Here is a 27,812-nt window from a genome sequence, read left to right as displayed (position 1 = left end):
TTCTTAAAGCATTAAAAAGGACTTTTTGGTAAATAGATTTGTATCAGTAACAAAAATGTATTAACTTGGATTCAAATCCAGGAACTCCCCAATGGGTATCCCAGGTAGCAATTGCCCCTGTTGTCCTGCTTCCATTAATTAAGACTGCAGGATTGAGCCCTTTAGCTTAAAGCACAAAGGGGGTTATGATAGTTTTGCTGGAAAGGACAGAACAAAATCCTTGCAAACCCTGAGCTACCAGCTCCATTTAAAATACCACGTTATGCTTCCATAAGGGAAAAGAGTTATCCTAACGCTAACAGTAACTTGGTTTGATCTCACGCATCAGTTTCCAGACTCGACTGGGAGAGATAAAGCCCCTTGCTTAACATCACTGGCAGGAAAGGAGCCTTCAGATACAGCGTTAGCCACACATTCATCAGGTGGACTTTTTTATTGTTACCAAAAAAATAAATGTTTATGGGCTCAGCGGTGGGGATTCTTTATATGAATCTGCTTAAGCCAGAAGCGACACTGTTTTTTGAAAGCAGCAGAAAGGAATGCAGAGATCTGAGTGCTTCTGGGAACTTGTTTCTAAACATCTGGAGTGTGTGCTTAATCCATCCTCAAACAGCTGACTTACTTCTGTTTCCTTAGAGTAAAATCTCCATACGCCCCCTCTCCCCCGTTCTTCCCATCTTCCCTCCTGCACATGGTAGCTCCCCTGGCTCGCCAGACTTCTCTTCCAGCTTGATCAAATCTATTACAAACTATAAAGCCATTCAAATCTATTCTGAAAAACCCAATTCTTCTGTGACACTTGTAGCTGCTAACCCAGGGCAGCTACTGCTGCCATCACCTGGTTTATATTTAGTCAGACGTTATGTACAGGGCACATGTATGAGTAGCTTATAAAGGACTGATAAATGATTAACCATTTATTAAAACATCTGTTGTTAGGCTCCAATTCAGGAAAGTACTTCGGCATGTGCCCAACTTGAAGCATGTGAGCTGTCCCATTGGTTTAAAAGGGGAGGAGGTAGGTCAGAGAGGGAAGCCACAAGTGATTCCTTTCTCTCTCTCTTTTTGGGGACTTTGAAGAAGTTTATATAAGCTGAGATATATTCTTAATTATTCTTCTTAATTATTATTATTATTTGTATTGCAGAAAGCATCTAGGGTCCCCATTCATGGAAGAGTATCCCACTGTGCTAGGTGCTATACAAACACAGAACAAATTGATGGTCCCTGCCTGAAAGACCTTATAATCTAAGTACTGTAACATGGTAGGGAGGCAAAGTTAGGTGATCACACGGGACTAGTAGATACTGGGAGGGAGGGAAATGCACAGTTTTTCCTTAGGTAAAGGGTAAAAGCCTTTTCAACATGGACACACATGGACACGGTGCCTTCCCACATTCATGCCAATAAACCTTTGATACCACACTATCAGATATTCTCTCTATTATCTATATACAGAACATACTATATGGTGAATGAAAAACAATTCCCTAGAGCAAATTAATGGGAATGAGGGCCCTGATTCAGCACAACACATAAGCACATGCTTAACTTTAAGCATGGGAGTAGTCCCATACTCATATAGTTAAAGTTCAACTTGGGGTCCAAATGTATGGCCTTATTGCCCCCTCCTGCTGATTTTCCTGCAGAAAGAGGCTAAAGGAAACAAGTCTGCACTAGGTTATTCTTGCAGGGCGGGATTTGTTCCCAGTTGTTCTGTCCAGGGACTAGAAGGGTGGGAACTGCGTCTGAGAGATCCCCCTTCCCTCCCATGTGGATCATGAGGGGACACCATCAGGCCCTGTTATTGGCTTGCCTCTGTAGCCATTGGGGAAGAAAAGAGACTGACATCCACCAACCATAGCCAAAAGGAAACAAAACATGATTGGGAAGTAAAAGTGACGTACACAGCTGTGGGTGATGAGATTTGCTTATTGCCAGTTGCTTGGGAGCACCCAATATTTTTTTGTTTGTGTAGAGCCAGCTCCAACTCCCACTGAAGTCAGTGGCATCTGAATTGGACCCCTAGGCTCTGAACTTGCAGTGTGATCCATGAAACCAATGATCTTCCCCGGGGGTGCTGTAGTCCACTCCAGTTCATCACATACAGGACTTAGATGTCAGATCTCAGTCCTGCAAACACTTACTCACATGCGTAACTTCAGGTGTGTAAAGGTATGTCTACACTGCAGTTAAAAACCCATGGCTGGCCTATGCCAGCTGACTTAGGCGTGGGCTAAGGGGCTGTTTTAATTGAGATCTAGACGTCCAGGCGTGGGCTGCAGCCCAGGCTCCAGGACCCGGAAAGGTGGGAGGGTCACAGAGCTCCCAAATGTCTACATTGCAATTAAACAGCCCCTTTGTCCAAGCCCCAGTGAACTCAATGCACTATTCACATATGTAAAATTAAGCATGCATCCAAATGTTTGGAGGGGCGTGGCCTTAGATCATAAGCCCTTTGAAGCAGAGACATTGTCTTCCTACTAGTCAAGACAGCAGCTAGCAAGCAGTGTGATATGAAGTACAATCAAGAATAAAAAAATGCAGTGCCAAAAAATGAATGCTACCATTAATTCAATACAATAATAATATCTAGCTCTTACATAGCACTTTTTATCTGTAGATCTCAAAGCGCTTTTTGAACATCAATAGCATTATCCCCATTTTACAGAGAAGGAAACTGAGGCACAGAGCGGTGAAGTGACTTGTGCAACGTTATCCAGCAGGCCAATAGCAGAGCCAAGGATGGAATCCAGGTCACCTGAGTTTCTGTTCAGTGCTTTATCTACTAGTTACCATGGCCTCCAGAACATAATTACTAGTTAATGAGACTCTTCATGGGATAAATGTCTTTAAAATGCTTTGACACAACCAATGGCTTGAGAGTACTTTTTAAACCTTAACTCTCTATCTCCTTGCTTTGGTGAATTTTATTCAGGCTGTTATGTTGAAGATGATTTTATTTTTGTATTTCAATAGCTCACTTGCCTCATTCCTTCATGTATTTGTTTGGCGTGAACTTCTCCCAGGCCATTCTTAAAAATAGAAAGAATAAGGATGCTAATAAATGGGGATGAAAATTCTGGATCCTTTCACTTTTTATTCTAGATAAGAATTTGTTTTGGCAAAAATTCAAAGCAATAAGATCTTTATCATGTGGTGAGAATCTACCTATACAGTATACTAATTTATTACATGCTATCTAATGCTACACCAACAACAAATAAAATAAAAGTATGTTCAAGACCGTGCACTATAAGCGTTTCAATCACCTGTATGGAAAATAGGTGTCTAATTTAGGTGTCATAAAAGCAATTTCATAACTTTATAAAGTTGTTTTTTTATTGTTTTGCATTTCATATGGTTTAGTTAAACAAACATGATTTTAACAACTCATATTCCTTGTTAGATATAAATTAGCATTAATTTTTAGCCCGGGCCCTTTGTTTGATACAGAAATTAATTAAGGAGAACTCAAAAGAGACAGGCATTCCTTTCAGGAGAATGTCCTTTCTCCTACGTTGTAATAGCCGGGATATGCCTGTAGGTGGCTCTGCAATTTTCCAAATAAAGCAAGCCCCCGAAGCAGAATTCGTAATATAAAGCGATGTAAGGAAACAACACTTATAATTTTTCTTCCCAGCGGGATGATCACAGACTTTTTGAACTAACGGATGAACACAGAATCACTGTAATTTTACAGAATCCATATATCAACTGAGATCTTCAAACACAGAAGTCACTTGCTTTTAAAATCCAGGCGCTTCTTGTTCTTCGGACGCCCCTAGAACTCGAGAAACTTTTTTCGAAAAGAAATTAAAGTTCCTATCGTCTACTTAAAACTTTCAATCTGTCGTTTTCTAACCCAACCCTTAGCAAACTAGTTGTGGGACTGTTATAAATGACGAACGGCTCAGAGTAAGAGTCAAAGACAATGCAAAACATTGTAAAAACTCATTGTATTTCGACGGATGTTTGGACTACACGAATAATATAAGTAGCAAATTCTTTTCTACATGGAAAAATGCACAACCCGGGGTATAATTTAAAAAAGGAAGCACAGATTCCTATCACATTACACCTACCGGTGAGAATAGTGTGTTTAAAAAGGGTTGTGTATTTAAAAAAAAATAATAATCGATAACCTTTTTCAAGTGTTTATATTCCCTGTTCAATACACTGTGAATAAAAATTGGGGGGTCTGAAATAGTCCAGTTAAAGCGTCTGTCTGATACTTCGCTTTCACGTTTTATATAAATATTTTATCGACAGCAAAAGAAGTGAAGGCATTTTTAAAAAGATTTGTTTTCTGATTTTTCCCCTCTTAGATTAATGTCAATTTAAAATCTAAGTACGAGAGTCCTAAAAGGTTTGTAAAGTGTGCTTTTGATTTATGGCAATGGTTTTACACGTTTTATCAGCGGCAACCGTCTTTAAATCATAATTATTAGGCTTTAGAAAAGGATTTACATCTTCAAAGCGAAGATTAACCAAATTCGCCCAATCAACCAGCGAGGCATTGACTGCATCGGTTATTATTATCGGCGTACGAAAAGGAAAGCATTTTATCCCAGAAGAGTATGATTTCTCTGTGTTAATTTCCCTGCCCGATTCCTGCTCACAAATCGGTGTAGACAGGAATGTCCAGAAATTCAGAGACGCGTTGATATTAATCGAAGATCGCTTGGAAAACAAAACGTTGCAAAGACATAAATATTTGCCCTAAATATTAGCCCAAATTGCACTTTTATTTGAAAACCACTTGCGCGTGTGTTCAAGGAAAACTTGCAGGGTCTTTCCTCTTGAAATATAAGTTAAAGCAGCGCATTTTCGTTTGGTTCATTTCAGGTAATTTCTTATCCAAAGTTATTTAAGTGTGATCTATCCCTATATATTACAAGAGCCGTAAAAGACACTATAAATTACACAAAATATATCGTTTAGCCAAATGCTGCCTTCAAATTCCAGTCCAGGGGATTTTAATAGGTTTGCACGTAATTTAGAGCCGAATTTGGAAATTGAATTATTTGCACGTTGTGATTCGTCGAAAACGTTTTCGAATGATGCCCTTTATTTGATGTTAACAAATCTGCTTTGTTTGTGGGCTGAAATCACGGGCAATCTGGGAACAGCTTTAAAAATACTGTTATTCTTTTATTTTGATTTTCGAAATGATGCATAGATACAAGTGAAAAAAGTACGCACAGACTACGTGCGAGTGAGCGGACCAGGGTGCAGTTTCGTGCATTGAAAGGGAATTAAAATATAGCAAATGTCATCTTCACATGGGGATTTTTAAAAATTAGAATGGTGTTTTAAAAACATCTGCGCACCTGTCTCATAGTTTAAAATACAGTTGATCGGATCTCGGGAAATCCCTACATCGGGACGGCTTTTAAATAAACGCAACATTCATTTAAAAGTGTAATTTCTTTTTTAAAAGTTAGTTTAAAGTAGGATTTTTTGGGGAAGGGGCAGATGCAAATATCTGAGACGATCTTTTCCCTTTGCGACTTCCAAATCGGGGGAGAAAAACAAACCCTAAAACTCTTTCAAAATCAAATCACACAAAAGAAAAGAAGGATCTTTCTCAAGTATCCTAAACCTTGCAAAAAATAATTCGATTTCTCCCTCGTTCTTCTGAATAGAACAGGGTTCAAATCGATTTCGATGAAGTTTGTTTTCGTTTGCACGCACTCGGGAGCAGGCAGAGCCCGATTCCCTTTACACGGGAGCTGCGGAAGTCTGAAGCCCAGGCATCTTTTTAATCACAGGCCTGATCCAAACCCCGTGCAGGCAAGGAAGAAACGTCGATTTGTATCAGGCTCCCAATTAAAAAGAAGGCGTGTGTGTGTCCCGCGGTGGGTTAGCGAGCGAGGCAGTCTGTCCCAGCCCCAGTGCAGGGAGCGGGGCCGGGGCAATGGACTGACTGTGTACTCCATCCACCACGCCGCATCCCCGGCTAGCTCGCATCACATCCCAGCAGGGCGCACGGAGCCATACTCCCCACCGGGGAGGGCCGGTCCGGTCCGGTCCGGAGAGCTCCAGTAGCCCTAGACCAGCTTCTCCTTCTTCTCCAGGCTGCCCCACCCCCTCCAAAGTCCTGCCTCGCCTGGACAGACAGCTCGGAGGGGAGGGGGGCCAGGCCAGGCAGGAGACAGACAGAGATCGCCTCTCGGCGGGGAGGGACGGAGGAGACAGACAGATCGCCTCTCCCTTGGGGTGGGGAGGGAGGCTGCAGAGACGGACAGATCGCCTCTCCTTTGGGGGGGGGGGGGGGGAGGCTGCAGAGACAGACAGATCGCCTCTCGCTGGGGAGGAGTTGCCTCTTCCCCCCCCATTTCCCCCCGATCTACCCACCCAGCCCCGCATTTGCCTCCCTCCCTCCCTCCTTCCCAAGGGAGCCATCCCACTGGCTGCGGCGCGGAGCGCAGCCCCTGCCCGCCCAGCCCTGGCCCCAGGCGGGGAGGATGGGCAGAGATTAAGGCGCTATAAGGAGCCAATTGCCGCGCCCCTCTCGGCTTGTTTTGGGCAGGGGGGGGGGCCGGGCCGGGCCGGGGGCATCCGCAGCAGCCGGCGGGGAGCCGGGCCGCCCTGCCTGGCCAGGGAGGGACCATGAGCGCCGGTGACTTGCAGACGGCGCAACCCAGCCGCTCCCCCGCCAGCCCGCAGCCCCGCCGGGCCCAGGAGGCGCCGGAGATGGCCGTGTACTGCGCCGAGCCCTTCAGCGTCTACCCGGCTCCCGGCCTGCCCCCGCCGGGCGCCTCCTCGGGGCAGCGGCCGGCCGCCTACGCCTTGGGTGACTACGGGGCTCCGGCCAACGCCGGCTACCTGTGGGGCGTGAGCAGCCCGGCCCCCTACCTGCAGGGCCCGCCCGGGCCGGCCGCCCCTTTCCTGCCGCCCGCCTCCTACGCCGGCTCGCGGGGCGGCCAGCTGGGGGCCGCCCCGTCGGCGCCGGGCTCGCCCTCGCCGGCGGCGGCCGAGCTGGGCTGGCTGAGCCTGGCCGGCCAGGAGGAGCTGCTGCGCCTGGTGCGGCCGCCCTACTCCTACTCGGCGCTGATCGCCATGGCCATCCAGAGCGCGCCGGGCCGCCGCCTGACGCTCAGCCACATCTACCAGTACGTGGCCGAGCGCTTCCCCTTCTACCGGCGCAGCCAGGCCGGCTGGCAGAACAGCATCCGCCACAACCTCAGCCTGAACGACTGCTTCCGCAAGGTGCCCCGCGACGAGGACGACCCGGGTGGGTGAGCCCCGGCCGCTGGGGGCGGCAGGAGGAGGAGGGTGGGTGGGGGTCAGGGGCACCGCGGTGGGGGTGCCCAGGGAGCTGGGGGGCAGAGGGGGCTGAAGAGGTGCCCCCGGGGGGCAGAGGGATCGGGATGCCCGGAGGGCTGGGGGGAGGCGGTGCCCGGGGGTTGTGGGGAGTGGGGCTGGAAGGGGCAGGACTAGGGGGGACGGACGGGACACGGGGGCCCGCCATATAGAAGCGGGTCCCGCTGCTGTTCGCTGCCCCGGTGCGATCCGGCCCGCCCCGGCCAGGCTGCGGGGAGAGGGCACCCGACCCCCGCGGGGAGCGGCCGGCGAGCAGCCTCCGCCCCGAGCTCGGTTCTGTGCCGAGCCCGAGGGGTAGGGCGGGGAGCCGGCCCGGCTGGACGGGGACGGGCCCGGGCCCGGCAGGAGCAGCCCCCTGCGCTGTAACCTGCTCCGCCAGGGGGCCCCGGCGCTGCGGGCTCGGTGGCGGCCGGCGTGGCACGGAGCGGGGGACGTGCAGAGCCGTGCAAGGCCAGCGCCGATCCCAGGGGCGCCTCGCCCCCTTCCGGGCCGGGTAGGGAGACGGGAGCCGAGGATCCTACGGATCCGGGTCCTGCTCAGCCTCCTGGCCGGGGATCCAGGCGGGGTGAGAGACACCTGCAGGAGGGGTCCGACTCCAGCCCGCACGGGCAGACACCGCCCCTCCCACGCCGGACCGGGGACCGTGGGATCGGCGCGTGGGGCAGAGCTCCGTGCCGGCTGGGGAGGGGGGTGCGATGGACGGGCGTGACCCAGGGGTGTTGTACGGCCCTCACCCCGCCCCCTCTTGAGCCTGGGCAGCTCTGCCTAGCTGAGGACGGTCTCACTCGTGTCACCTGTGCGGGAAGGACACAAAGGGGCAGATCGTACTCGGGGTGATGGAGAGCAGGGCCCCGGGGCAGGATATTCTCCTAATGGGAGCAGCTGGATCCAGATTCACTTCCCAGCAGGGCAAGGCAAGGCAAGGTCGCTCTGGGGTTGGTTGGCTGGATGCCCGTGGTGCGGTGCCTGTTCTCTAGGGCAAGGGGTGGGGACGTCGGAGCTGAGTCCATCCCTCCCACCCCCCTGCTGCCCCCTTGGCCTGAGCGTGCCTGCAGGGTCCCTTCCACCCTGAAGGATGGTGTAGTTCAGATACAGGCATTGGGTGCAGAGGCCCATGTGTGGGGTGTGTGTGTGCATGTCCTACTCAGCAGGGAGAGGGTTAATGGGGTGCAGATTCTGCACAGGGCCCCTGTTGGTGGAAAGGGATTCAGGACAGATCCTGCACAGGGGTCAGTGACTCAGTGGGGGGGGCACGTTGTGTGCATGACAGGCTGTGCCCAGGAGGCAAGGGGAGCGTGGCTGTTTTGTATTTATTCATATACACACCAGGAGACTCTCCTTCCCCAGGCAGCGGCTGTGTGTCTAAATCTGCCCCCACCACAAATATGGGCGAGACGGACTCAAGGCTGGCAGTGCTACTCTGCTTCCCCTACCCCGGATGAGCTGTATCAGGATGAAAGAGCAAGCGTGGGCATGCACTGCAGTGCAGGTCTCCCTGAGATGGGGGTGTCAGCTGCTGAGTGTGGATTACGGGTCCCTCTGAGCATGAGCCACCGAGGAGCTGAGGCTGTTAAAGCCCCAGCTAGCTTAAGATGGAGCAGCTCATGCTTTTAGCTCTGGAAGGCTCTCCCTTGTATGTCAGCCAAGATGGCGGCTGTCCCACCTGACTGAATGGGGCAGCATTTGGAGTTCTGTCTGCAGGTCTCTTTGGCTCTGTTTGGGGCAAGGCGGTCGGCTGTGGGAGGGGTGGTTCTGATTCTGCTCAGGGGCTGCAAGTTTCACTCGAGGTGCATGGTCTGTGGGGCAGGTTCTGAATTCCTGGACCTAAACCAGTGAAATTCCACCAGGATGAGAGGAGAATCAGGCTGGTCAGCAAGCCAAGGGTCCGGAGTGGGTGTTTGACGGATACAGATTGTGCAAATTGCAGAGGGAAAGGTTAGAAGGAGGGTGCAGATCCAGGGTGTTAGTATTAAGAGTGCAGGGCATCTGGGGTCTGACTCTTTCTCTCTCTCTCTCCTGCAGGGAAGGGGAACTACTGGACCTTAGACCCAAACTGTGAGAAGATGTTCGACAATGGCAATTTCCGGCGCAAGCGCAAGCGGCGCTCTGAGCCCAACACCCCCACGGCAGCGTCCTCTTTCAGGGGCCTGAAGGCTGAGGAACAGCGTCCCATCCCGGCTGCCGCAGGCAAGCCATGTGGAAACAGCTCCTCCCCAGAGCTGGAACCGTCGCCTGCCAGGGACCATCCAAAAAGCTCCTCTTCTCCAGGCATCATCTCAGCCTCCCCTGGCTGCCTTAGCACCTTCTTCAGTGGCATGAGTTCGCTGAGCAGTGGAGGGAGCCGCCTGGTGGGGGGGCTCGGCAGCGAGCTCCATCATAGGAACTTCCCCGCTGGGCAACTAAGTGGTGGCACCTTCGCCCCCTCCTCCAGCAGCTCATCCCAGGAGGTGCCCCCCCCCGACCAGCTGCAGCGAGTTCCGGGGCCCACTGCTGCCTATTACAGCTCCTTCCACCCCGGCGGCGGCAGCAGCAGTCAGGGCAACCAGTACAACCATTACTACAACTTCACAGTCAACAGCCTCATCTACACCCGGGATGGCACTGAGGTGTAGGACACCGGGCCATGAGCATGGGGCCTGGAATGCAGCTAAAGGGAACAAGAGAGGCAGGTTCGTTCCGCACCGAGGAAGACCATAATATGCTTTTGCAAACTGCATTCGAAGCAGGACGCCTGCAGTCTGGGTTTTTTATGTTTTCCCAGGAAGAAAAACGTCCAATCTATGAAAAATATACATACCAGGGATGTACAAATTTAGTTTAATTAAAAATCCGTTTAAACGTTCTAAAAATAGAACAGTTAAACGCTGGGGGGGCGGGGTGCTGCCAAGTGAGAGCAGCCCGGTAGCTGGGTAGCTCTCACTCATGGGGAGCTGAGCTGAGCCCAGCTGTGGCTTCCCCTTCCCTGCCAGCAGGAGCTGCCCAGCTGCTCTGACTGGCAGGGAGCCAGCCCAGCTGTGGCTACTCTACCCTTCCCCTGCTGGGGAGTTGAGCCTTGTTGTGGTAAATTCTCCCCACACTGGGCTCCGTGCTTCCCCGCCATTAAGAGGCATGGAGCCCAGCTGCGGCTACTTCCCCCACCCCCCACACTCCCTCCCCGCCAGGCTCTGCGCCTCTCCCAGCTCGTCAGGGAGCCAAGCCCAGCTGCGACTCCTCCTCTCCCCCAGTTTAAACTGTGATCAGCTGTTTAAATCGTTTAAACAGCTGATTACCGTTTAAAAAGTTAGCCTTTTACTTCCTTAATACATACACACACAATGCGGAGTATTTCCCTTCACTCATCCCTGCAACATCGTGATCAACACAGGATACCTATTTGCTACTAAATTCTGCAAATGAGAACAAGAACTGGATTAGTGACTTCAGAAGTTTTTAATTTTGAATGAAGAGTTTAAAAAATAACCACAAAGAGAAATCAGCAAGGACCAAATATAGACAAACAGCAGGGGAGTATTGCCTGTTGGTCATTTAGTTGTGAACTTCTGTTTACGAGTGCTTTGGTCTTAGAAGAGGAAAAAAATGAAGAGATTTCGAATGAAGTGCCTTGTAAAAATCCCTATGTCAGTGATTGCCTGTTTAGGTAATTGCTTTAGGCCATGATCCTGCAATGTATAATGCTTGGGCAAATTCTGTGCCCACACAGAACCCCTTTAGATACAATGCAGCTCGCCAGTCTGCCTGTGCTTTGTATATTGAGGAATCAGGGCCTTAATTATGTAAAACAATCATTTTACTTAAGCTTAGTACCAAAGACAAAATCTAGTCATCCAGCTTTAGCAAGAGAATAAACTCCATGGATATTTTTATACATAATTGTATGTAATGTACTACTCTGTAAATACATTTCTATGTGATTTTTATATTTGTAAATTATGCTCTGGAGTTGTACTTATTTATAATGTGTTTGAAATTTGGTAAAGTTTATTTTCCCATCTCTGCTCTCTCCCCCCACCACTCGATTTCCCCCCCACCTCCTTTTTTTTGTATTGTAGTATGAATGAAACATTTCAAAGTGAATAACATTTTTGGGAATAAAATATTTACAGTTAGATTTTTTGCTTGTTTGTTCATCAACAGATTTTATTTTAGTTTTTGAGATTGGTAGTACACATGGGTTGGGACAAAAGATACAGGGACTCATTATCACTTTCCTCTGTGGCAAGAAAAATGTTGCTTTCAGACCAAAAGAGAAGTGTGGGGTTTGATTTACAACGTACTGATGGGTAATTGTGAAAGATAGACTGATCAAATTCAATAGAATTAGGCCCATGAAGCCAAATTCAGACCCAGGAGTAACTGGAGTCAAAGGCATTATGCCCATTTATGGTTCTTCAGCACAGTAATCCAATGGGAGGTCAGAGGGCCAAAATGTGCTCAAATACACTTATTTAAATCTGGTTTAAATCTGGAAAACCCCATTAACCTCAGTGATGTATCTTTTGGTTTACAGTGGTGAAAGGAGAATCAGTCCCATAGTGCATAACATCCACGATGTAAACAATCCTCACATCTGAGGATCATCCAGCTAGCATAAATGCTTTTTAAAGGCATATAACATATACAGTGAAAACAAAAGCAAGAAGCTGAAATGGTAGTACAGTTAATTGCAGTACTGTATTTAGCAATGAATCATGTGCATCCATGCTATGATGCAACACAAGCAGGTAGCTTTTGTCTCAAAATTCAAAACAATATTTCCTCCTGCCGACAATGCAATCCAGCATCCATAGGGACAAGCAAGCACTGTGATAACCATGCACTGTACCAATGCAAGACAAATCTAGGGCCTGATCCAAAAGCCATTGGCGCCATGGAAAAAATCCTGTTGACTTCAATAGGCGTTGGATCAGGCCCGCAGGCTTAGCTTAGGAGTACTGTGTCTATGCAAGCCTTTTCCCTCCCTGTTAACACTGGTTCAGCTCCATTTGTGGAAGCCCTGGGTGGAACACTGGTGTAGATGGCTCCATGTGTCTTAATGTTTTAACCGTCCTGTTCAGAGCAGATCTACTCAACGTGGCTTACAAAGGCAATCAGTCTGCTGGAGCCTTTCATGCCATGGCTGCCATTGCTGGAGTTTAATTGGGATAGCAACAGTGGAAGATGTTAGGAGAAAAGCCAGGGTGTTCTGAATGAGTAAAAAGTGAAGGTGCATTTTCAGGGGGCCCCAAATCTCTGGCTTGGTCCTAATTTGTCAGGTGCTGAAGATTCTTAATCTGTCATTGAGGGTTCAGTGCCTTCCAGGGGACAAAACCAGCAGGAGGAGGATTGGTCCCTTAGGGCCTAATCTGAAATCACTGGTGAAGGCTGCAACGAAAGGAAGAACCTTCTGTGTTTGGGAAAAAAATCCCCTTTTCTTGGGTAGTTTGAGAATCTCAAAAAAAAAAACAAGCTTCCAGAACCTGCTTATTATTTATTTTTTTATTATTGGGGGATGTGTGAGGGAAATGATGGAAAGTAATCGAGTTACTGTATTATTGGCTGCATCCTCAGGACCAGGAACATCACTGAAATTCCTTAGTGTAATTAGTTTGTGGTTCCTAAGTTTAATTAGTTTGTGGAGTTCTGGGAAAAGTTTGCAAATTAAATTTAAATAAGGCTGGCTCATCTGAGTCAGGGTTGTAGAATTGGGTCCACAGTGCAGAGCTTTATTAAGGTCCCGATCCTGCAGCCTTTACTCAGCGAAACCCCCAATGGTAACTTTGAAACATGAACGCACCCTATTAGTAGGGGCCTGATCTTGCAATGTGCCAAAAATGCCCCAGTGAAGTCAGCGTGATTAGATGACTGCAATCCAAACATTGCTGGAGCTGGGCGTATAGTTACATTGCTCATCTGTGCAACCCTCACAAGTCAATGGGACAGTTTGCGTGAGCAAGGGTTTCACATTGGGCTGTTAATAGGTTCAAACATTCTAATCACGTTTACACTTTTCCTTTTCTTGGCGGTAAGGTTAAATCCTGCTCTCCTTCTGTTGCATAGATGGAAGCCCTTGCCTGATGTAGGTAAGCATTGGCTTGACCCTAGTGTATGTGTGAATATAAATGCCTGGATGTTCATGATAAGGTAACCTGCCAAAGGGACACTTGACACTAGCATTCAGACTAATAGACACCTCATCTGCGCTCAGGGGAGTTGAGTGAATGAGTCTTAATGGCAGCCTTTAGCTTTCCCTTTTGTTGTTAAAAATGACTCCTCATTTAAAACCATTTAGCAACGCCCAAGTCATGGAAGAATGAGGCAGCGGGATTGGGCTTAATTAAAGACACTCAGAAACAGCAGTGCTATTGTCATGAGCCTTCTTCATTTAAAATGAGCTTCCTAAGAGCAGGGGGAAAAGGACAACGGGGACAAAAGACAATGAGTCCCACCCCTGAATCTCTCCGCCTTCTCTCAAGTCCCAAGAAGCCAGCAGGGCTGGGGTTTTTTTTGGACTGTGTTTGTCCAGTGCCTAGTGCAGTGGGGTCCTGGTCCATGACTGGGGCTCCAACACTATGATAATAGAAATAATAAATAATAATACTAGCAATGGGACCAGCAGCTCAGCACAACAGCAGGCATACTCCCAGTCTAAGTATGTCTACACTAGAGTTTAGATGAGCATTCTGAGGCCAGATCCTGATCCTACTGAAACCAATGGGAAAGGCCCAGACTAACTTCTGTTGGTGCAGGGTCCAGCCCCTGGACTCCACTTCTCTCCACAAAAGCCAGGCAATGGAATCAGCCCATGAAGTTGGTGGTTCTTCTTCGAGTGCTTGCTCCTGTCCATTCCCAATTTAGGAACTTTTCCCCCTGGTGGTGCCTGTAGGAGCTGTCTCTAGCGCCCCCTGCAGTGGTGCGCACATGTGCTCGCAGATAGGTGCCATCAACTCCTCCTCACTCTCAGCTCCTTCTTGCCGCCAGTGACGGTGCTGGAACGTCTCTTACCTTCGCAAGTTCTCTCGCTAAAACCCAGTGCTTTATTCATTGTTCTAATGTCCATAGTTAATCGTTTGGTTATAGTTTGTTAGTTGTTAGAGTCCCAGGCTTGGGACATGCCCCGTTCCCTGGGATTTAAACCCTGCACTTCGTGTAAAGAGCCTATGCTAAGGAGCGAGCTGCATCAAAGTTACTTAAAGTGTCTGGGCGAAGTGCACGTCCGTGAGAGGCGCACAATCTGTAAAAGTTTTTGCTCACGGACTAAGAAAGACTGAAATATTCGTCTCAAGGCCATCCTGATGGAGTCAGCACTTAGACCGGTGTCGGAGACCGGCAGATCGGACTCAGTGCCGAGCACGACGACCTCAGCGCGCAGTGCCCCACTGGCACCCTCCTCCTCCTCTCGGCATAGATCACCATCTCCGGTACCAAAGAAGGGGCTGAAGAAGATCACACGGAGCAGGGACGCTCCCCTGCGGAGAAGGCTAAGCGGGACCGGGCGAGACCCGTGTCAGGCCGTCAATTCTCCCCGCCTCAGAAGGGTCCCTCATTGCTGCAAGCATCAAGTCTGGCACCAGGCCCTCCACCAACTCCGGGTATCGGTAGAGGCCTTCACACCTGGTGGTACCATAGACTCTGGAGGCTTTCCAGGTGATGAAGGACCTCCTGGCATTGCCCGTGTCACTGATGCTGAGGGACGGCAGTCTGCGGCACCGCAATTCCACACCCGCACCAATGGCCAACCTATCAAGGGTCAGATCTGCCCAACAATCCCCGTCTTTGAGGCATCATTCACTGGTGCACAGACGGTCCCCGGAGTTAGGACCAAACTTTCTGGGTCTCCTGAGGACCAGCACCGAGCAGAACACCACCATGGAGCTACAGAGCGATGCAGGTTGCCGGACTCACAGCACGTTTCCCCGGCACTGCGACCCAATTCGCCTAGTCTATACAAGAAGCCAAAAGACAAGAGCCGGTCCCGTCAAGCACATCGTTCAGGCTCGCCGTGCCACTCACCAGTGCCATATGGTGGCCTGCACCTACGTGATCCCCCGTGCCAGACTGCACCTCAGACCCCTCCAGATGTGGTTGGCATTGGTGTATTCTCCAGCCAGGCACCACCTGGACAGGGTACTTATGGTTCCTCCGGAAATACTTACCTCCCTGATGTGGTGGATGGGTCCACGTCAGGTGCTCTCCGGTATGCCTTTTGAAGTGTCCCAGCCATCGGTAACACTGCTTTCTGATGCCTCAAACCTGGGATGGGGAGCTCACTTGGGTTCCCTAAAAATCCAGGGCATGTGAATCTCAGGGGAATTGCGGCTACACATCAATATCAAGGAGCTCGGAGCAATTTGTCTAGCCTGTACAGTCTTCCTGCCACATCTTACCAACAAAGTGGTGCAGATACTCATGGACAATATGGCCTCTGTATACTATATCAACAGACAGGGTGGAGCCCAGTCCCCGGCCCTGTGCAAAGAGGCCATGAGTTTCTGGGACTTTTGCATCAGTCACAACATTCACCCAATAGCAGTACGTCTCCCGGGAGTCAACAACTCTTTGGCGGACCGTCTCAGCAGGTCCTTCTGCTCTCATCATGAGTGGTCCTTCCATCTGCAGGTAGCGACCTGCATCTTCCAAAGGTGGGGCAATCCCCAAGTGGATCTCTTTGCCACCAGGGCCAAAAAGAAGTGCCATCGTTTCTGTTCCCATCAGGGACTCAGTGCAGGCTTTCACAGATGCCTTTCTCCTCTGCTGGTCAGGGAGTCTCTTGTACGCCTTCCTGCCAATACCTTTAATACACAAAATCCTCCTGAAAGTAAAGAGAGACAAAGCATGGGTCATCCTTGTAGCGCCAGTATGGCCCCGACAGCATTGGTTCGGGATGCTTCTAGAGCGGGCGGGACCCAGGCAATGGACTCTCCCGCTGTGACCAGAGCTCCTGTCCAAGGATCAAGGTTGCCTGCTCCACCTGCAGTTGGCCTCTCTACATTTGATGGCATGGATGCTCCATGGCTGAACCGGGAGGAGCAGGCCAGCTCAACCCAAGTCCATTGTGTGCTCTTGGACAACAGGAAGCCATCTACCAGATGGCCCTATAGGGCCAAGTGGAAGCACTTCACCTGTTGGACAGCCGAATGTGGTGTTTCCCCGATGGAAGCATCGATCCCAATGATCTTGGAGTATTTGCTCCACTTGAAACAAGGGGGATTGGCCTTCTGGTCAATCAAGGTTCATGTAGTGGTCATATTTGCTTTCCAGACAGGTAGAACAGTCTTTTCACACAAAATGACCGCTTATGGGATTAGAAAGGCTTTTTCACGCCAATAAGGGACCCTCCTTCTCAGTGGGATTTGAACTTGGTCCTCTCCAGACTCCCTGGGGCACCCTTTGAACCCATGGCTTCGTGCCCCCTTATATACCTGTCCTAGATGGTCACCTTCCTGGTGGCTATTATGTCCACCAGGTGAGTTTCGGAGATCAGGGCATTAACATCAGAGCCACCCTGCACAGTGTTTTATAAGGACAATGTCCACTACGCCCGCACCTGGCCTTTTTGCCTAAGATGGTCTCCCATTTTCACCTTAATCAGGAGATTTTCCTACCTGTCTTTTGCCCCAAACCGCACAACTCCAGAGAAGAGAGGCACCTGCATTCTCTCGATGTGAGAAGGGCCCTGACATTTTACATCAACAGAACCAAACCCTTTCGTCGTTCTATGCAGTTCTTCGTGGTGGTTGCGGACCGGATGAAGGGTCTGCCGGTTTCCTCGCAGCATATTTCGAAGTGGATCAGGGCCTGCATCTGCATATGAGCAGGCTGGAGTCGAACCTCCGGTGTCCGTGACAACTCACTCAATGGGAGCACAGGCATCATTTGTGGCTTTCCAAGCACATCCCCCTACTGGACATCTGCAGGGCAGCTACCTGGTCATTGGTACATACCTTCGCGCCCCACTATGCCTTGATGCAGCTAGCTCGGGATGATGCTGGCTTTGGTAGAGTGGTGCTTCAAGAGTCATGTCCATGAGCTCCTGCCCGCCACCAGAGACACTGCTGGTGAGTCACCTAAATTGGGAATGGACATGAGCAAGTACTCAAAGAAGAAAGAATGGTTACTTACCTTGTAACTCTTGTTCTTCGAGATGTGCTGCTCATGTCCATTCCATTACCCGCCCCTCCTACCCCTCAGTCGGAGTTCCAGCAAGAAGGAACCGAGAGGGAGCCGACAGCGCCTATATGTGGGCGCAGATGCGTGCCGCTGCAGGGGGCTCTAGAGTTGACTCCTACGGGTACCACTAGGGTAAAAGTTTTCTGGCACCGGTGCATGTGGTGCACACACACACCTAAATTGGGAATTGACATGAGCAACACATCTCGAAGAAGAAGAAGTTGCAAAGTAAGTAACTGTTCTGTACTGCACTGAACTAGCTAGTGAGTTATTTCTGAACTTTCTGAGAGTTGGGATGAAGAGGAAGCCATAAAAACTCTTGCATTTGCAGATTCAGCTAAATAATAATCTGATATTTGTACTACTAATTTAGTGGGTTTTTTTTAGGGTAATCCCCAGAAGCCCCCATCATGGACCAGGGCTCCATTTTGCATGGCACTATATGCATATGTAATAAATAAACCCACTTCTTGCCCTAAGGAGCTTACAGTCTAAATATACAGCAAGAGGTGATGTTGGGAGACATAGTGTAGATGGCCACTGATTGCCACCAGCATTTTTCCAACACTGTGTCATTTAGTTTTGCTCAGAGCAGGTCTTATTAATGTAATAAAAATTCTGGCAGCTGCCATCTCAGGTCTGTACTAGACCTCCCAGTATTGCTAGCATGGATGAAGCTAGACCAACATTAGCAAATCTTTAGAAAATTTCCCTGGTGGAGATAAGGCCTAAATATCTATCATGTATTTTATCTCACACTGCCTTAAATCAGGGAGATTTATTATGTACCAGGGGCCAGATCCTGTCTGATTTACTCATATGAGTAGCCCCATTGTGATGTCACAGTAGTTTAAAAGTGGTGTAATTCCATTAAGTGGAGTTACTTCTGTTTACAACGTTTGCAAGATCAGATTCAGGCCCATTCACTGTAACTGGTGATTTATGGAGAGGAGCCAACTAGAAATACCTAGCCTGATAGAGACGGGGCGGTTGGGAAATGATTTTTTTCCCACATGACAAGCTTTGACAAAAATGAATTTTGTTTTAATCCAAAACTCCTCTGCGTTTTCATCCAAAATCAAAAACCCTTGAAACTGAATGTTTTTCAGGTGCTGGCACTCCTATTTTTTCAGCAGATCAAACCAAAAATAATTGGGTTTTCAGGCTGTGGGGTTTTTTTCTTCCAAAAAATTTCATTTAATTGAAAAAACATTTTTTGTGTGTGGGGGGGAAATGTTGATGGGATGTTTTTGACCAAATCTAATAACTAGATTGATGTTCCTGGCCGGTAAAATGAGTATGATTTACCTCTGCAGGAATAACATGAGTGTAGTGTAAAATATCAAAGGTGTTCTTTCATATTATACTTGTGCTAGCTCTGAATCATATCAAATAATCTTACTGCTTCATCGTACAATGTGTGATAAAAGTGCATGTGATCCGCTTAATATACCACTGAATAGACTATTGGAACATCTCTCCTAAAGGATATTCATTTAGGGCCTGATCCAAGCACAAATGAATTCAGTGGAAAGACTCCCATTGGATCCAGTGGCCCTTAGTCAGCCTGTCTCTAGCATATTTTGGATGGTCTAATCTACTGTGCCAGGGAGAGGGGAAAGAAGTAAAAAAACGGCTCATTTGTGAGTTGCATGCCATGGGCCCAATCCTGACAAAATTCCCATTAGCTGCTGTATATAAGCAGAAGTTGGCCCCATGGGTTTCCTGTGATCATTTCCCTCTTTCCTGCAATCCATTGTGTCAGGGTTTATTGACAAAGCAAACATCTCGCCGTGTAGCCAATCTATGATAGCAATAAACAATGACAGATCAGCTCAGGATTGATGGTTAACCTGCCCTTCACCCCCGTGGGTGCCACCGATTTTATGTCTAATTAAGGTAAATAGTGGAAATGTGCTGTCTTCCTCCAAATCCCTTTGGATGGTGGCAGACATCAAGCATTGCCCTGTTGCTTTGGGACTGCTGCACTTTATCTTGACTTGCATGCTGCATTTACAAGCAGTGAGATACCATCAAAAGACTCTTTAAAACGTATAGGGTTAGATCCTCAAATAGCATAAATTAGTGCAGCTGACTCATAATTGTTACACCCAGTGGAGCCTGATTCAATTCTCACTTACCCCTGCTGCTTTGCAGTGGGATGTGATTGCAGTGACTTCAGTGGAGTCACTCCTGATTGACACCCATTATTCAAACTAGGCCACATACTACTCTCATTTACATCTCTGTAAATCTGGAGTAACTCCACTGATTTCAGTGTAGTTGCTCCGAATTTATATTAGTGTAATTGAAAGCAGAATTTTGGCTTATTTTGATTCTGAGCCTGCGAAATGTTGAGCACCCTTCAGTCCCATTGACTTAAATGGGCATTGAGGATGCTGATCACCTTGCAGGATCTGGCCATGTTATTGCAGACATGGGAGTCTGGGGGCCACAAGGAATGTGGGGTCATGCCTATAATATGTGTACGTCCCTGTCTGTAAAATGGGGATACTTATTCCTCTAAGGGTGGGGTATTGTGCGGAGTAATTAATGGACTCAAATCTTTCCGCCATCTCTCATTGACTCTGGTAGGACTTTTGAATACGCCAAAAATACAGGAATCAGACCAACTGCCAAATGCATTGCATGCATGCTAAGTATTATTACGATAATTTTATGATATATAGCTGACCCTGGCCCTTCCTGGGAAGCATGTTGACTTCCCACCACAAGACTGGAGGGTTTGAATCTACCCAGCTCTTTAACTGGCCTATTCACTGTAATATCTAAATATCTCCCAAAGATCTCAAAATACAATCTGTCTGTCTCTCTTCCTTCTTAGCCTTTGGGAGATATGGCTTGGTTAGTTGTGTGTGTGTGTACTTGAGGGAAAGGTAAGTTAAAGAGATAAGTTTTGTACTCTTTTTGAAAGCCACGAGGTCCGTGGTCGTCCTTATCTCCTTTGGTTCTTTTCGCTGCACCCTTAAGCCTCACTCCCCGCGTTAGTCAACAGTTTCATTGTTCTGGTAGAATGTAGCTGTCATGAGAGGTCATGGTCACGGAGGGGGAGATGATCTCCTGAGTAACTACAGTCAACCCCATGGAAGGCTTTGACTATCAGGACAGAATCTTAGAGCTAGACCAGCAAAGAGAGTGGAGCACTGGGGCGATGTGTTCATGATGACCTGTGTTGTTAAGCAGACTGACTGCTGTGTTGGTACCCCTGGAGCAATTTCTGCATGTGTGCACTTATTCCTAAACAAACAGAGTTGCAGTAACCAAGGCAGGAAGCTGGGAATGTGTACATCACTGTGGCAAGGTCTGTATCCACTCATGTGGGGCTCATTCCTCTAGCCAGTCATAGATGGAACTGGGCATTTTTACCACTCTGACTGTTGGGGCATCCGCTAGCATATAAGAGTCCAGAAAACCCGAATGCTACAGACTGACTTAACTGTAGACGGATACCCTGGACAATGGGAGGTGTCTCAGAGCAGACAAGTTCTCCAAAGCGCTTCTGACTTCCTATCAGCATCCCTCAGTCTTGCCGGTGACCATCTAGATCCAGCAGCTCTTCATTTTGGCTAGGCCTTGAGAGAGACGGTGTGGTTCATATTTGATTGAAAGAAGATGCAGAACTGGGTGTTTTCTGTGTACTGCTGGCTCTTTAGCTTGTTTTTCTTTGTTAGCTTTTCAGCCAGCTTGGATGCAATGAAGTGGGTTTCTGCCCACGAAAGCTTATGCCCAGATAAATGTGTTAGTCTTTAAGATGCCACAGAACTCTCGCTGTTTTGCTAAAAACAGACTAACATGGCTACCTCTCTGGGTTTCTTTAATACTTGTCAGAGTGCTGCACATTTTAGGGTAGGTGGTAGATTCCCCTCTTCAAAGGAAGTGTTGACATTACCTGTTAGCAGGGTTCCCAGGTGTTACCTATTTGCTCTTCCCACCTGAGGAGGGCGGGGGTCAGACTCACATATGTACAGGTGATAGCTCCGGTTGCTGTCCATGCTTCCACCACTATTTCTTGTGTAAACAGAGGCGGGTTAGCTTTCTGCAGCAGGCTGAACTTTTGCTGGAGTTAGTTAAGTTGATCCACTATAGACGCGATAACTGTTTTCTAATAGCTTTTTCGCCTGGCCATAGATATTTTCCGCATTCTGTATCCTAAATAGATTTTAAACTCCTTGTTATGCATTTTAAAGAACACTGTCAGGTCAGATTTGCCCCTCTCCCAAATTAAAGGTATTCTGTCAAAACAAGCTTTGACAAAACCTAATACTTCCAACAGAAGTATTCCCCGGACATTTTAAAACTTTTAATGGAAAAAAACCAAACATTCTTCTGCAGCATTTGCAATATACGCTTTGCTGCTTCGTGCTAGCTAGTGCCCGGGAAGTCAAACTGAGGAGGAACCGACTAGAAGCCAAACTGAACAAGCGAGTGTATTTTCATTGTCCCAGCTGAGGAAAATATAAAAAAGTCAATACCAGGAATAATAAAAAGACAACTAGATTGCAAATAACGCTAAAAATAATTAATAATGTGTAAGAACCAAAGCTGTGATTTCTCTCTCCAAACAGCAGCTTTTCTCACAACACTGCATGGCGTCAGTCCTTGTTCTGAAGAGTTTCCAGTCTAAACAGACCAAAGTGACAGAGGAAATATGAGAACCCCTGTTTTACAGATGAGTCCAGAGAGTATGTTCACACTGCACTCGTAGGCAGGCCCAGCCTAGCTTACGGAAAAAACCCAGCACTTTTGCTACAGGTTTATGGGCTAGCTGTCCAAGCTCCAGGGTTTGTACTCCCACCTCTTAGTTGTAATGTAGATACACCCTAAGCAGTTGGTCACAGAATACCCAGGAAGTCTTGCAGGGGAGGCAGGAACTGCACCTATATTTTCTAGTGCCTTAACCACAAGGCTGTCCTTTCTCACCAGCCAGCCAGGCTAAGCCATGTTTGAAAAACATGCACTAGACAAAGCTTCTTGTTTTACAGCGCCTTGCTCTTCGGAGTATCTCTACACTGCAGCTGGGAATAAGCCTCCCAGCCAGCCAGACGCGCACTAACTAGTAGGGCTTGAGCGAGCATGCTAAAAATATCAGTATGGACATTGCAGTTCAGGCTTTCAAGTCCCAGGTGTCCCCAAGCTCCAGCCTGAGCATTAACCCAGCTATTTTTAGCATGCTGCCTCAAACCCTGCTAGCACATATCTGTCTGCCCGAGCTGGGAGGCTGATTCCCTGCTGCAGTGTAGATAAATCCATGGAGCATGACTGCACCAGAGACAACGGACTCAGGGCCCTAGTGCAGCTCCATTTATCTTCCTTTCTGAAAACCCCAGGAGTGAAATGGACAGTCAGTAGCTGGTTCCACACCAAGGAATTTTCATAATGGGCAAACTTTGTTCTTTTGAGGGGATTAACTGCTGGACAACTCGAAATGTGTTAAATTTGCCAGAAATAATCCTGGCAGTTGGAAATTACAGAGCCTGCTGATGAACTAAGCCATGTAACCAGCTTTCGTTTGTTAGAATCAGTTCAGGTTTATTATTTAGATTGGACCCAAAAGTGTAGTGAGCTGGTTTAAAAATGTAGTATAAGCTGGGTTCCTGCCCCAAAGAGCTAATTAAGGCAGCTGAGGTCTCATCTATACTATAAGGGCAACCCTGTGTTTGTGTCCAGCTCATGTGTTTGTGTCGAGGTCCGGATCTGACTCAGTTAGAACAAACACAGTTTGAGTTCTCGCAGAGCAGCACAACACAAAATGGGCCAATCTCATTTGTGCGTTTGCACCTAGCCTGCTGCCAAACCTGGTTTGTACCAGTGCATTCTGGGAAAATCTGGACAGCTATTTCCCCCAGTTCTGTGTACACTAGGAAACTGAGCCCTTGCTGAAAACTTGTGTGAATCACGATCCAACAGCCAAGATGGTATCCTCACAATCTCAGTGTGTCATGCTCTCTCCCGTTCTAGGGGAGCACTACCAGTGTCACTACCAGTGACAAACCAGGTCAAACTGGTGGGGGGGGAGAAATGTGGTGGTGCTCCTCCATGTTCCACCCACAAAATAAACTCCACCCCCTTGAGAGGCTGATTACAGCAGATTGTGCAGATTTTCCAAGTATGATCATGTGTCTTCTCCCTGGGCTTCTCCAGCATGGCTCCGTGACCCTCCCCGGGGTTCAAAGGCACCCATTGTCTCTGCTGGGCCCCTCATACTTGGCTTCCCTGCAGTGAGCTCTGTATGCACCGTTAGGCTTCTGCAGCTCAGTTCCCGCTTGGCAAATTCCGCTTAGATGTCTCAATGGCCTTTTCTAAGCTCCCTGGGCTTGGTTGCTTCTTGACTGTGAATGAAAAGAACCGGTGGTAACTCCCAAGCTCACTCAGGTGTGGTGCGAAGCTGAGTGGTCACTCAGAAAATTGTGGAGCTCTTCATTCTGTGACCCTCCCTCTTCTTCCCTACATGTTTGATGAGCCGGGGAGTTGTGAACAACTCATTTGACATTTGAGCATCCGAGTTAGCCCCCCATTCAGGTGCACTTCTCAGAGCTCCTGTCTCAGGTGCTGCCAACTCATGCAGACACCACTGTATCGGTCACAGATGGGTCACACTTCTGAGGCTCTCTCAGCAACCCTGAAAACTAGAGACTTCCTTTCGATTTTAAAATGAAAGCTTGGATTCAACAGAACAGGAAGGCAGCATGAAAGAGGTGCTGGTATGCCATGCCGCTATGTGCCAACTTAACCTGGGCCCTGTCCGCAAGTTACGTCTTCCAGTGTAGACAAGGTTATGGTGCCCCAAGACGGGATGCATTCAGAGCGACACCAGGCACTCTGGTGTGTCCTAGCACACAAGGAGATGGGATGATGGAAGAATGGCCAATGTAATTAGATAGGCATGGTGATGGGTCCTGTCCACGTTCTAAAAGAGTGTGACCAATCTGTTACAGGAAGACAAATGTACTCCAGTCTAGGCCGCTTGAAAAAAACAATCATAGTTAGCTCCCATGGTTATTAGATGAGTTGTTAATAGCACTGGGTGAAATTTTTTCAGAGGCCAGTAAATTCACTGAAAAATGCAATTTTGGGTAAGAAAAACTATTTATGAATTTGTGTCAAATGTTGCGAAAAGTTTTGGCTGAAACAAAAATGAAGAAAAATATCAAAAAAGTGGAAATAGTTCCTTTGGGCATTTTTGAAAGGAGCCATTATCACATTGTTGTTGGTTTTTAAACGAACCATTTTGCCTGTTTGTTTGGAACATCGTTTCATTCGACCCGAATGAAATTTTGGGGGTTTTTTTGTTTGTTTTGGCAAGAAAAAATGAACAAATTCAGCCACTAAAGTATATTCATTGAGTTATAGTTGTTAGCCACATGGTGTGAGGACACAACTCACATTTAGAGGCATAATGCTACCAGGTGACAAACTCAGTGCCAGATTCTGTGCTGAATCTTCTGAGACACACACAGAGTCCAGCCCAGGTGGTAAAGGTGGATTTATATCTCCTTTGTACTGACCAAATCCCAGCATAAGTTAGAGCAACCGTAGGCGTGTTCTAATTTATGGCAACCTCTCCAGGGTGGCCTATGGGCAGCAGTACAGCCAAGAGTCCCCCATAGCTCTGAGGGATGTAGCTTCTCCCTCTCACTGTTTCCCAGAGCCCTCAATAGGGTTATAACTAGTCCCCGTGCCACCCCATGACACTTCTTCCTTTCCTCAGCATATCCCCTCCATCATGGCTGTGAGGGGGACAGTGTAGGGCAGTTTACACTGGCTGAACACTTCTCCTGAGATGAGAGAATTATTCTCTAGCTCCTTGCATCTTAGTTATGGCATGTATGCACTGACAGCGTGGTGTACAGGGACTGGGAGCAGGATTCAGAGAATCATAGAATCATAGAGTTGGTCATCTAGTCCAACCCCCTGCTCAAAGCGGGACTAATCTCAGCTAAATAATCCCAGCGAGGATTATGTCCAACCTAGACCTCCCCCACTGTAATTTGAAACCATTGCTCCTTGTTCTGTCATCTGCCACCACTGAGAACAGCCTAGCCCCATCCTCCCTGGAACCCCCTTTCAGGTAGTTAAAGGCCGCTATCAAATCTCCCCTCATTCTTCTCTTCTGCAGACTAAACAAGCCTAGTTCCCTCAGCCTCTCCTCATAAGTCTTGTGCTCCAGCCCCCTAATTATTTTTGTTGCCCTCCGCTGGGCTCTCTCCAACTTGTCCACATCCTTTTTGTAGCGGGGGGCCCAAAACTGGACACAATACTCCAAATGCGGTCTCACCAATGCCGAATAGAGGGGAATAATCACTTCCCTTGATCTGCTGGCAATGCTCCTACTAATGCAGCCTAATATGCTATTAGCCTTCTTGACAACCAGGGCACACTGCTGACTCATATCCAGCTTTTTATCCACTGTTACCCCCAGGTCCTTTTCTGCAGAACTGCTGCCTAGTTCATCGGTCCCCAGTCTGTAGCTGTGTATGGGATTCTTCCATCCAAAGTGCAGGACTCTGCACTTGTCCTTGTTGAACCTCATCAGATTTTTTTTGGCCCAATCCTCCAGTTTGTTTAGGTCCTTCTGTATCGTATCCCTACCTTCCAGGGTATCTACCACTCCCGCTAGCTTAGTGTCATCTGCAAACTTACTGAGGGTGCAATCTACCTCATCCTCCAGATCATTAATGAAGATGTTGAACAAAACCGGCCCCAGCACCGACCCCTGGGGCACTCCACTTGTGACCAGCTGCCAGCTAGACATGGAGCCATTGATCACTACTCGTTGAGCCCAATGTTCTAGCCAGTTCTCTATCCATTTTATAGTCCATTCATCCAACCCATACTTCTTTAACTTGCTGATAAGAATACTGTGAGAGACCGTATCAAAAGCTTTGCTACAGTCAAGGTATATCACGTCCACCACTTTCCCCACATCCACAGAGCCAGTCACCTCTTCAAAGAAACAATCAGGTTGGTCAGGCATGACTTTCCCTTGGTGAATCCATGTTGACTGTTCCTGATCACCTTCCTCTCTTCCAAGTGCCTTAAAATGGATTCCTTGAGGACCTGCTCCATGATTTTTCCAGGGATTGAGGATTAGCCCCTCCCTTAACTGTTGTAGTGTAAACAGCGCCATGGTGTGTTCACCACCTTGCAGGTTCAGATCCTTAGGAAGCAAAACCCCTTAGGAATGCTCAGCTGGGTCTGATGGGTCATGTACCCCACATAGGTAATGAAAAGGTTAACTGGAGCTGAAGAGCTCAATTAAGGCACCTGGTTGCACCTGAAGGGTAGTCCAGGCCTAATTCAAGATGGAGCCCAACTGAGGAGGAGCTGGGTGGTGTTATAAAGAGAGAGAGCCCTGGAGCAGAAGGGGGCTGCAGGAAGAGAAGAGAAGGAAGAACTCTTCAGTCACTGTCTTGGTGCTAGGGAATGGAGAGCCCTGAGAGGAACAGGAAGGTTCTGACAGGGCCAGGAGGAAGCCCAAGGGAGAGGAAAGACATAGGATTGGAGCAAGCAGCTCCTGTGGCTGACCCTGACACAAGATCAGGAACCGGACCTCTGGGGAGAAGGGCAGGAAGGGGCTGGAGTAAAGTCCAGAAGAAAGGTTAATGGCAGGATGGAGTCCAGGGAGGCAATGTCTGAACGAGCAGACCTTGGCTGCTCACTTCGGGTACCTGGACTGGAACCAGTGTAGAGGGTGGGCCTGGGTCCCCCTGCCAGCCACTGTAAGGTGGTGTGAAGCCCTCGACATAAAGCGAGAGGGGTGATTCGAAGCCTGGGCGAAGGCTGTAAGGATCCAGACTAGGGAAGGACGGCAGTGAGGTAGCCCCAAGAGTCAGCATTTTGCAAAAGAATGGAGAGCTGTCACTGTGAAGGACCCACGGTGGATTCAAGCCTGGGGGAGAGCAGAAGTTACGTTCGTTGTATTTTGTTTTGCTTTCAAGTTTGGGTGAAAGACTCCAAAGAGATGCCCCAGAAGAGGTGGGACTAAAATGTGACCTGCCTGGAGGGCCGACTCATGAGAAGAGGCAGGCCTGGAGCGGTTGCCACTGGCAGGGGGCAGTAGAGAGGAAAGAACTGCTATGCCGTGCCCTACCATGAGGGGGCATGCCAGCAGAGAGTTCACTCCTGCACCTGGGGTTATCCCAGGAGGAGTTCCATTACTGTTCTTTGGTTTTTAAATAAGGGCCTTTGTTGAAACCTGATCAGCCTAGAAAACTGACTGTGTTTCACTGGCTAATTGCTCAATCTGAGGCCAGATCCTTCAGTTGCTGTACGTTGCCCTGGCTCCAGCTTGCATTTTTGTGTATGTGCGAGTTCAT

General features: G+C 48.2%; 1 protein-coding gene across 1 annotated transcript; it reads left to right on the top strand.

Moving 5' to 3' along the window:
• The first annotated feature begins 6,578 nt into the window (after nucleotides 1-6,578).
• FOXI3 (forkhead box I3) lies at nucleotides 6,579-11,424 on the top strand. Its single transcript, XM_067567623.1, has 2 exons — nucleotides 6,579-7,240; nucleotides 9,352-11,424. Exons 1-2 carry the CDS (start codon nucleotides 6,616-6,618, stop codon nucleotides 9,939-9,941), a joined length of 1,215 nt encoding a protein of 404 aa, XP_067423724.1. The 5' UTR covers nucleotides 6,579-6,615; the 3' UTR covers nucleotides 9,942-11,424.
• The last annotated feature ends 16,388 nt before the right edge of the window (nucleotides 11,425-27,812 follow it).

This window comes from Emydura macquarii, unplaced genomic scaffold (assembly GCF_026122565.2).
Source record: "Emydura macquarii macquarii isolate MOO-44397 ecotype Brisbane River unplaced genomic scaffold, CSIRO-AGI_Emac_v2 contig_2795, whole genome shotgun sequence".
NCBI classification, from domain to species: domain Eukaryota; kingdom Metazoa; phylum Chordata; order Testudines; family Chelidae; genus Emydura; species Emydura macquarii.
This window is presented reverse-complemented; position numbering and strand designations above follow the sequence as displayed.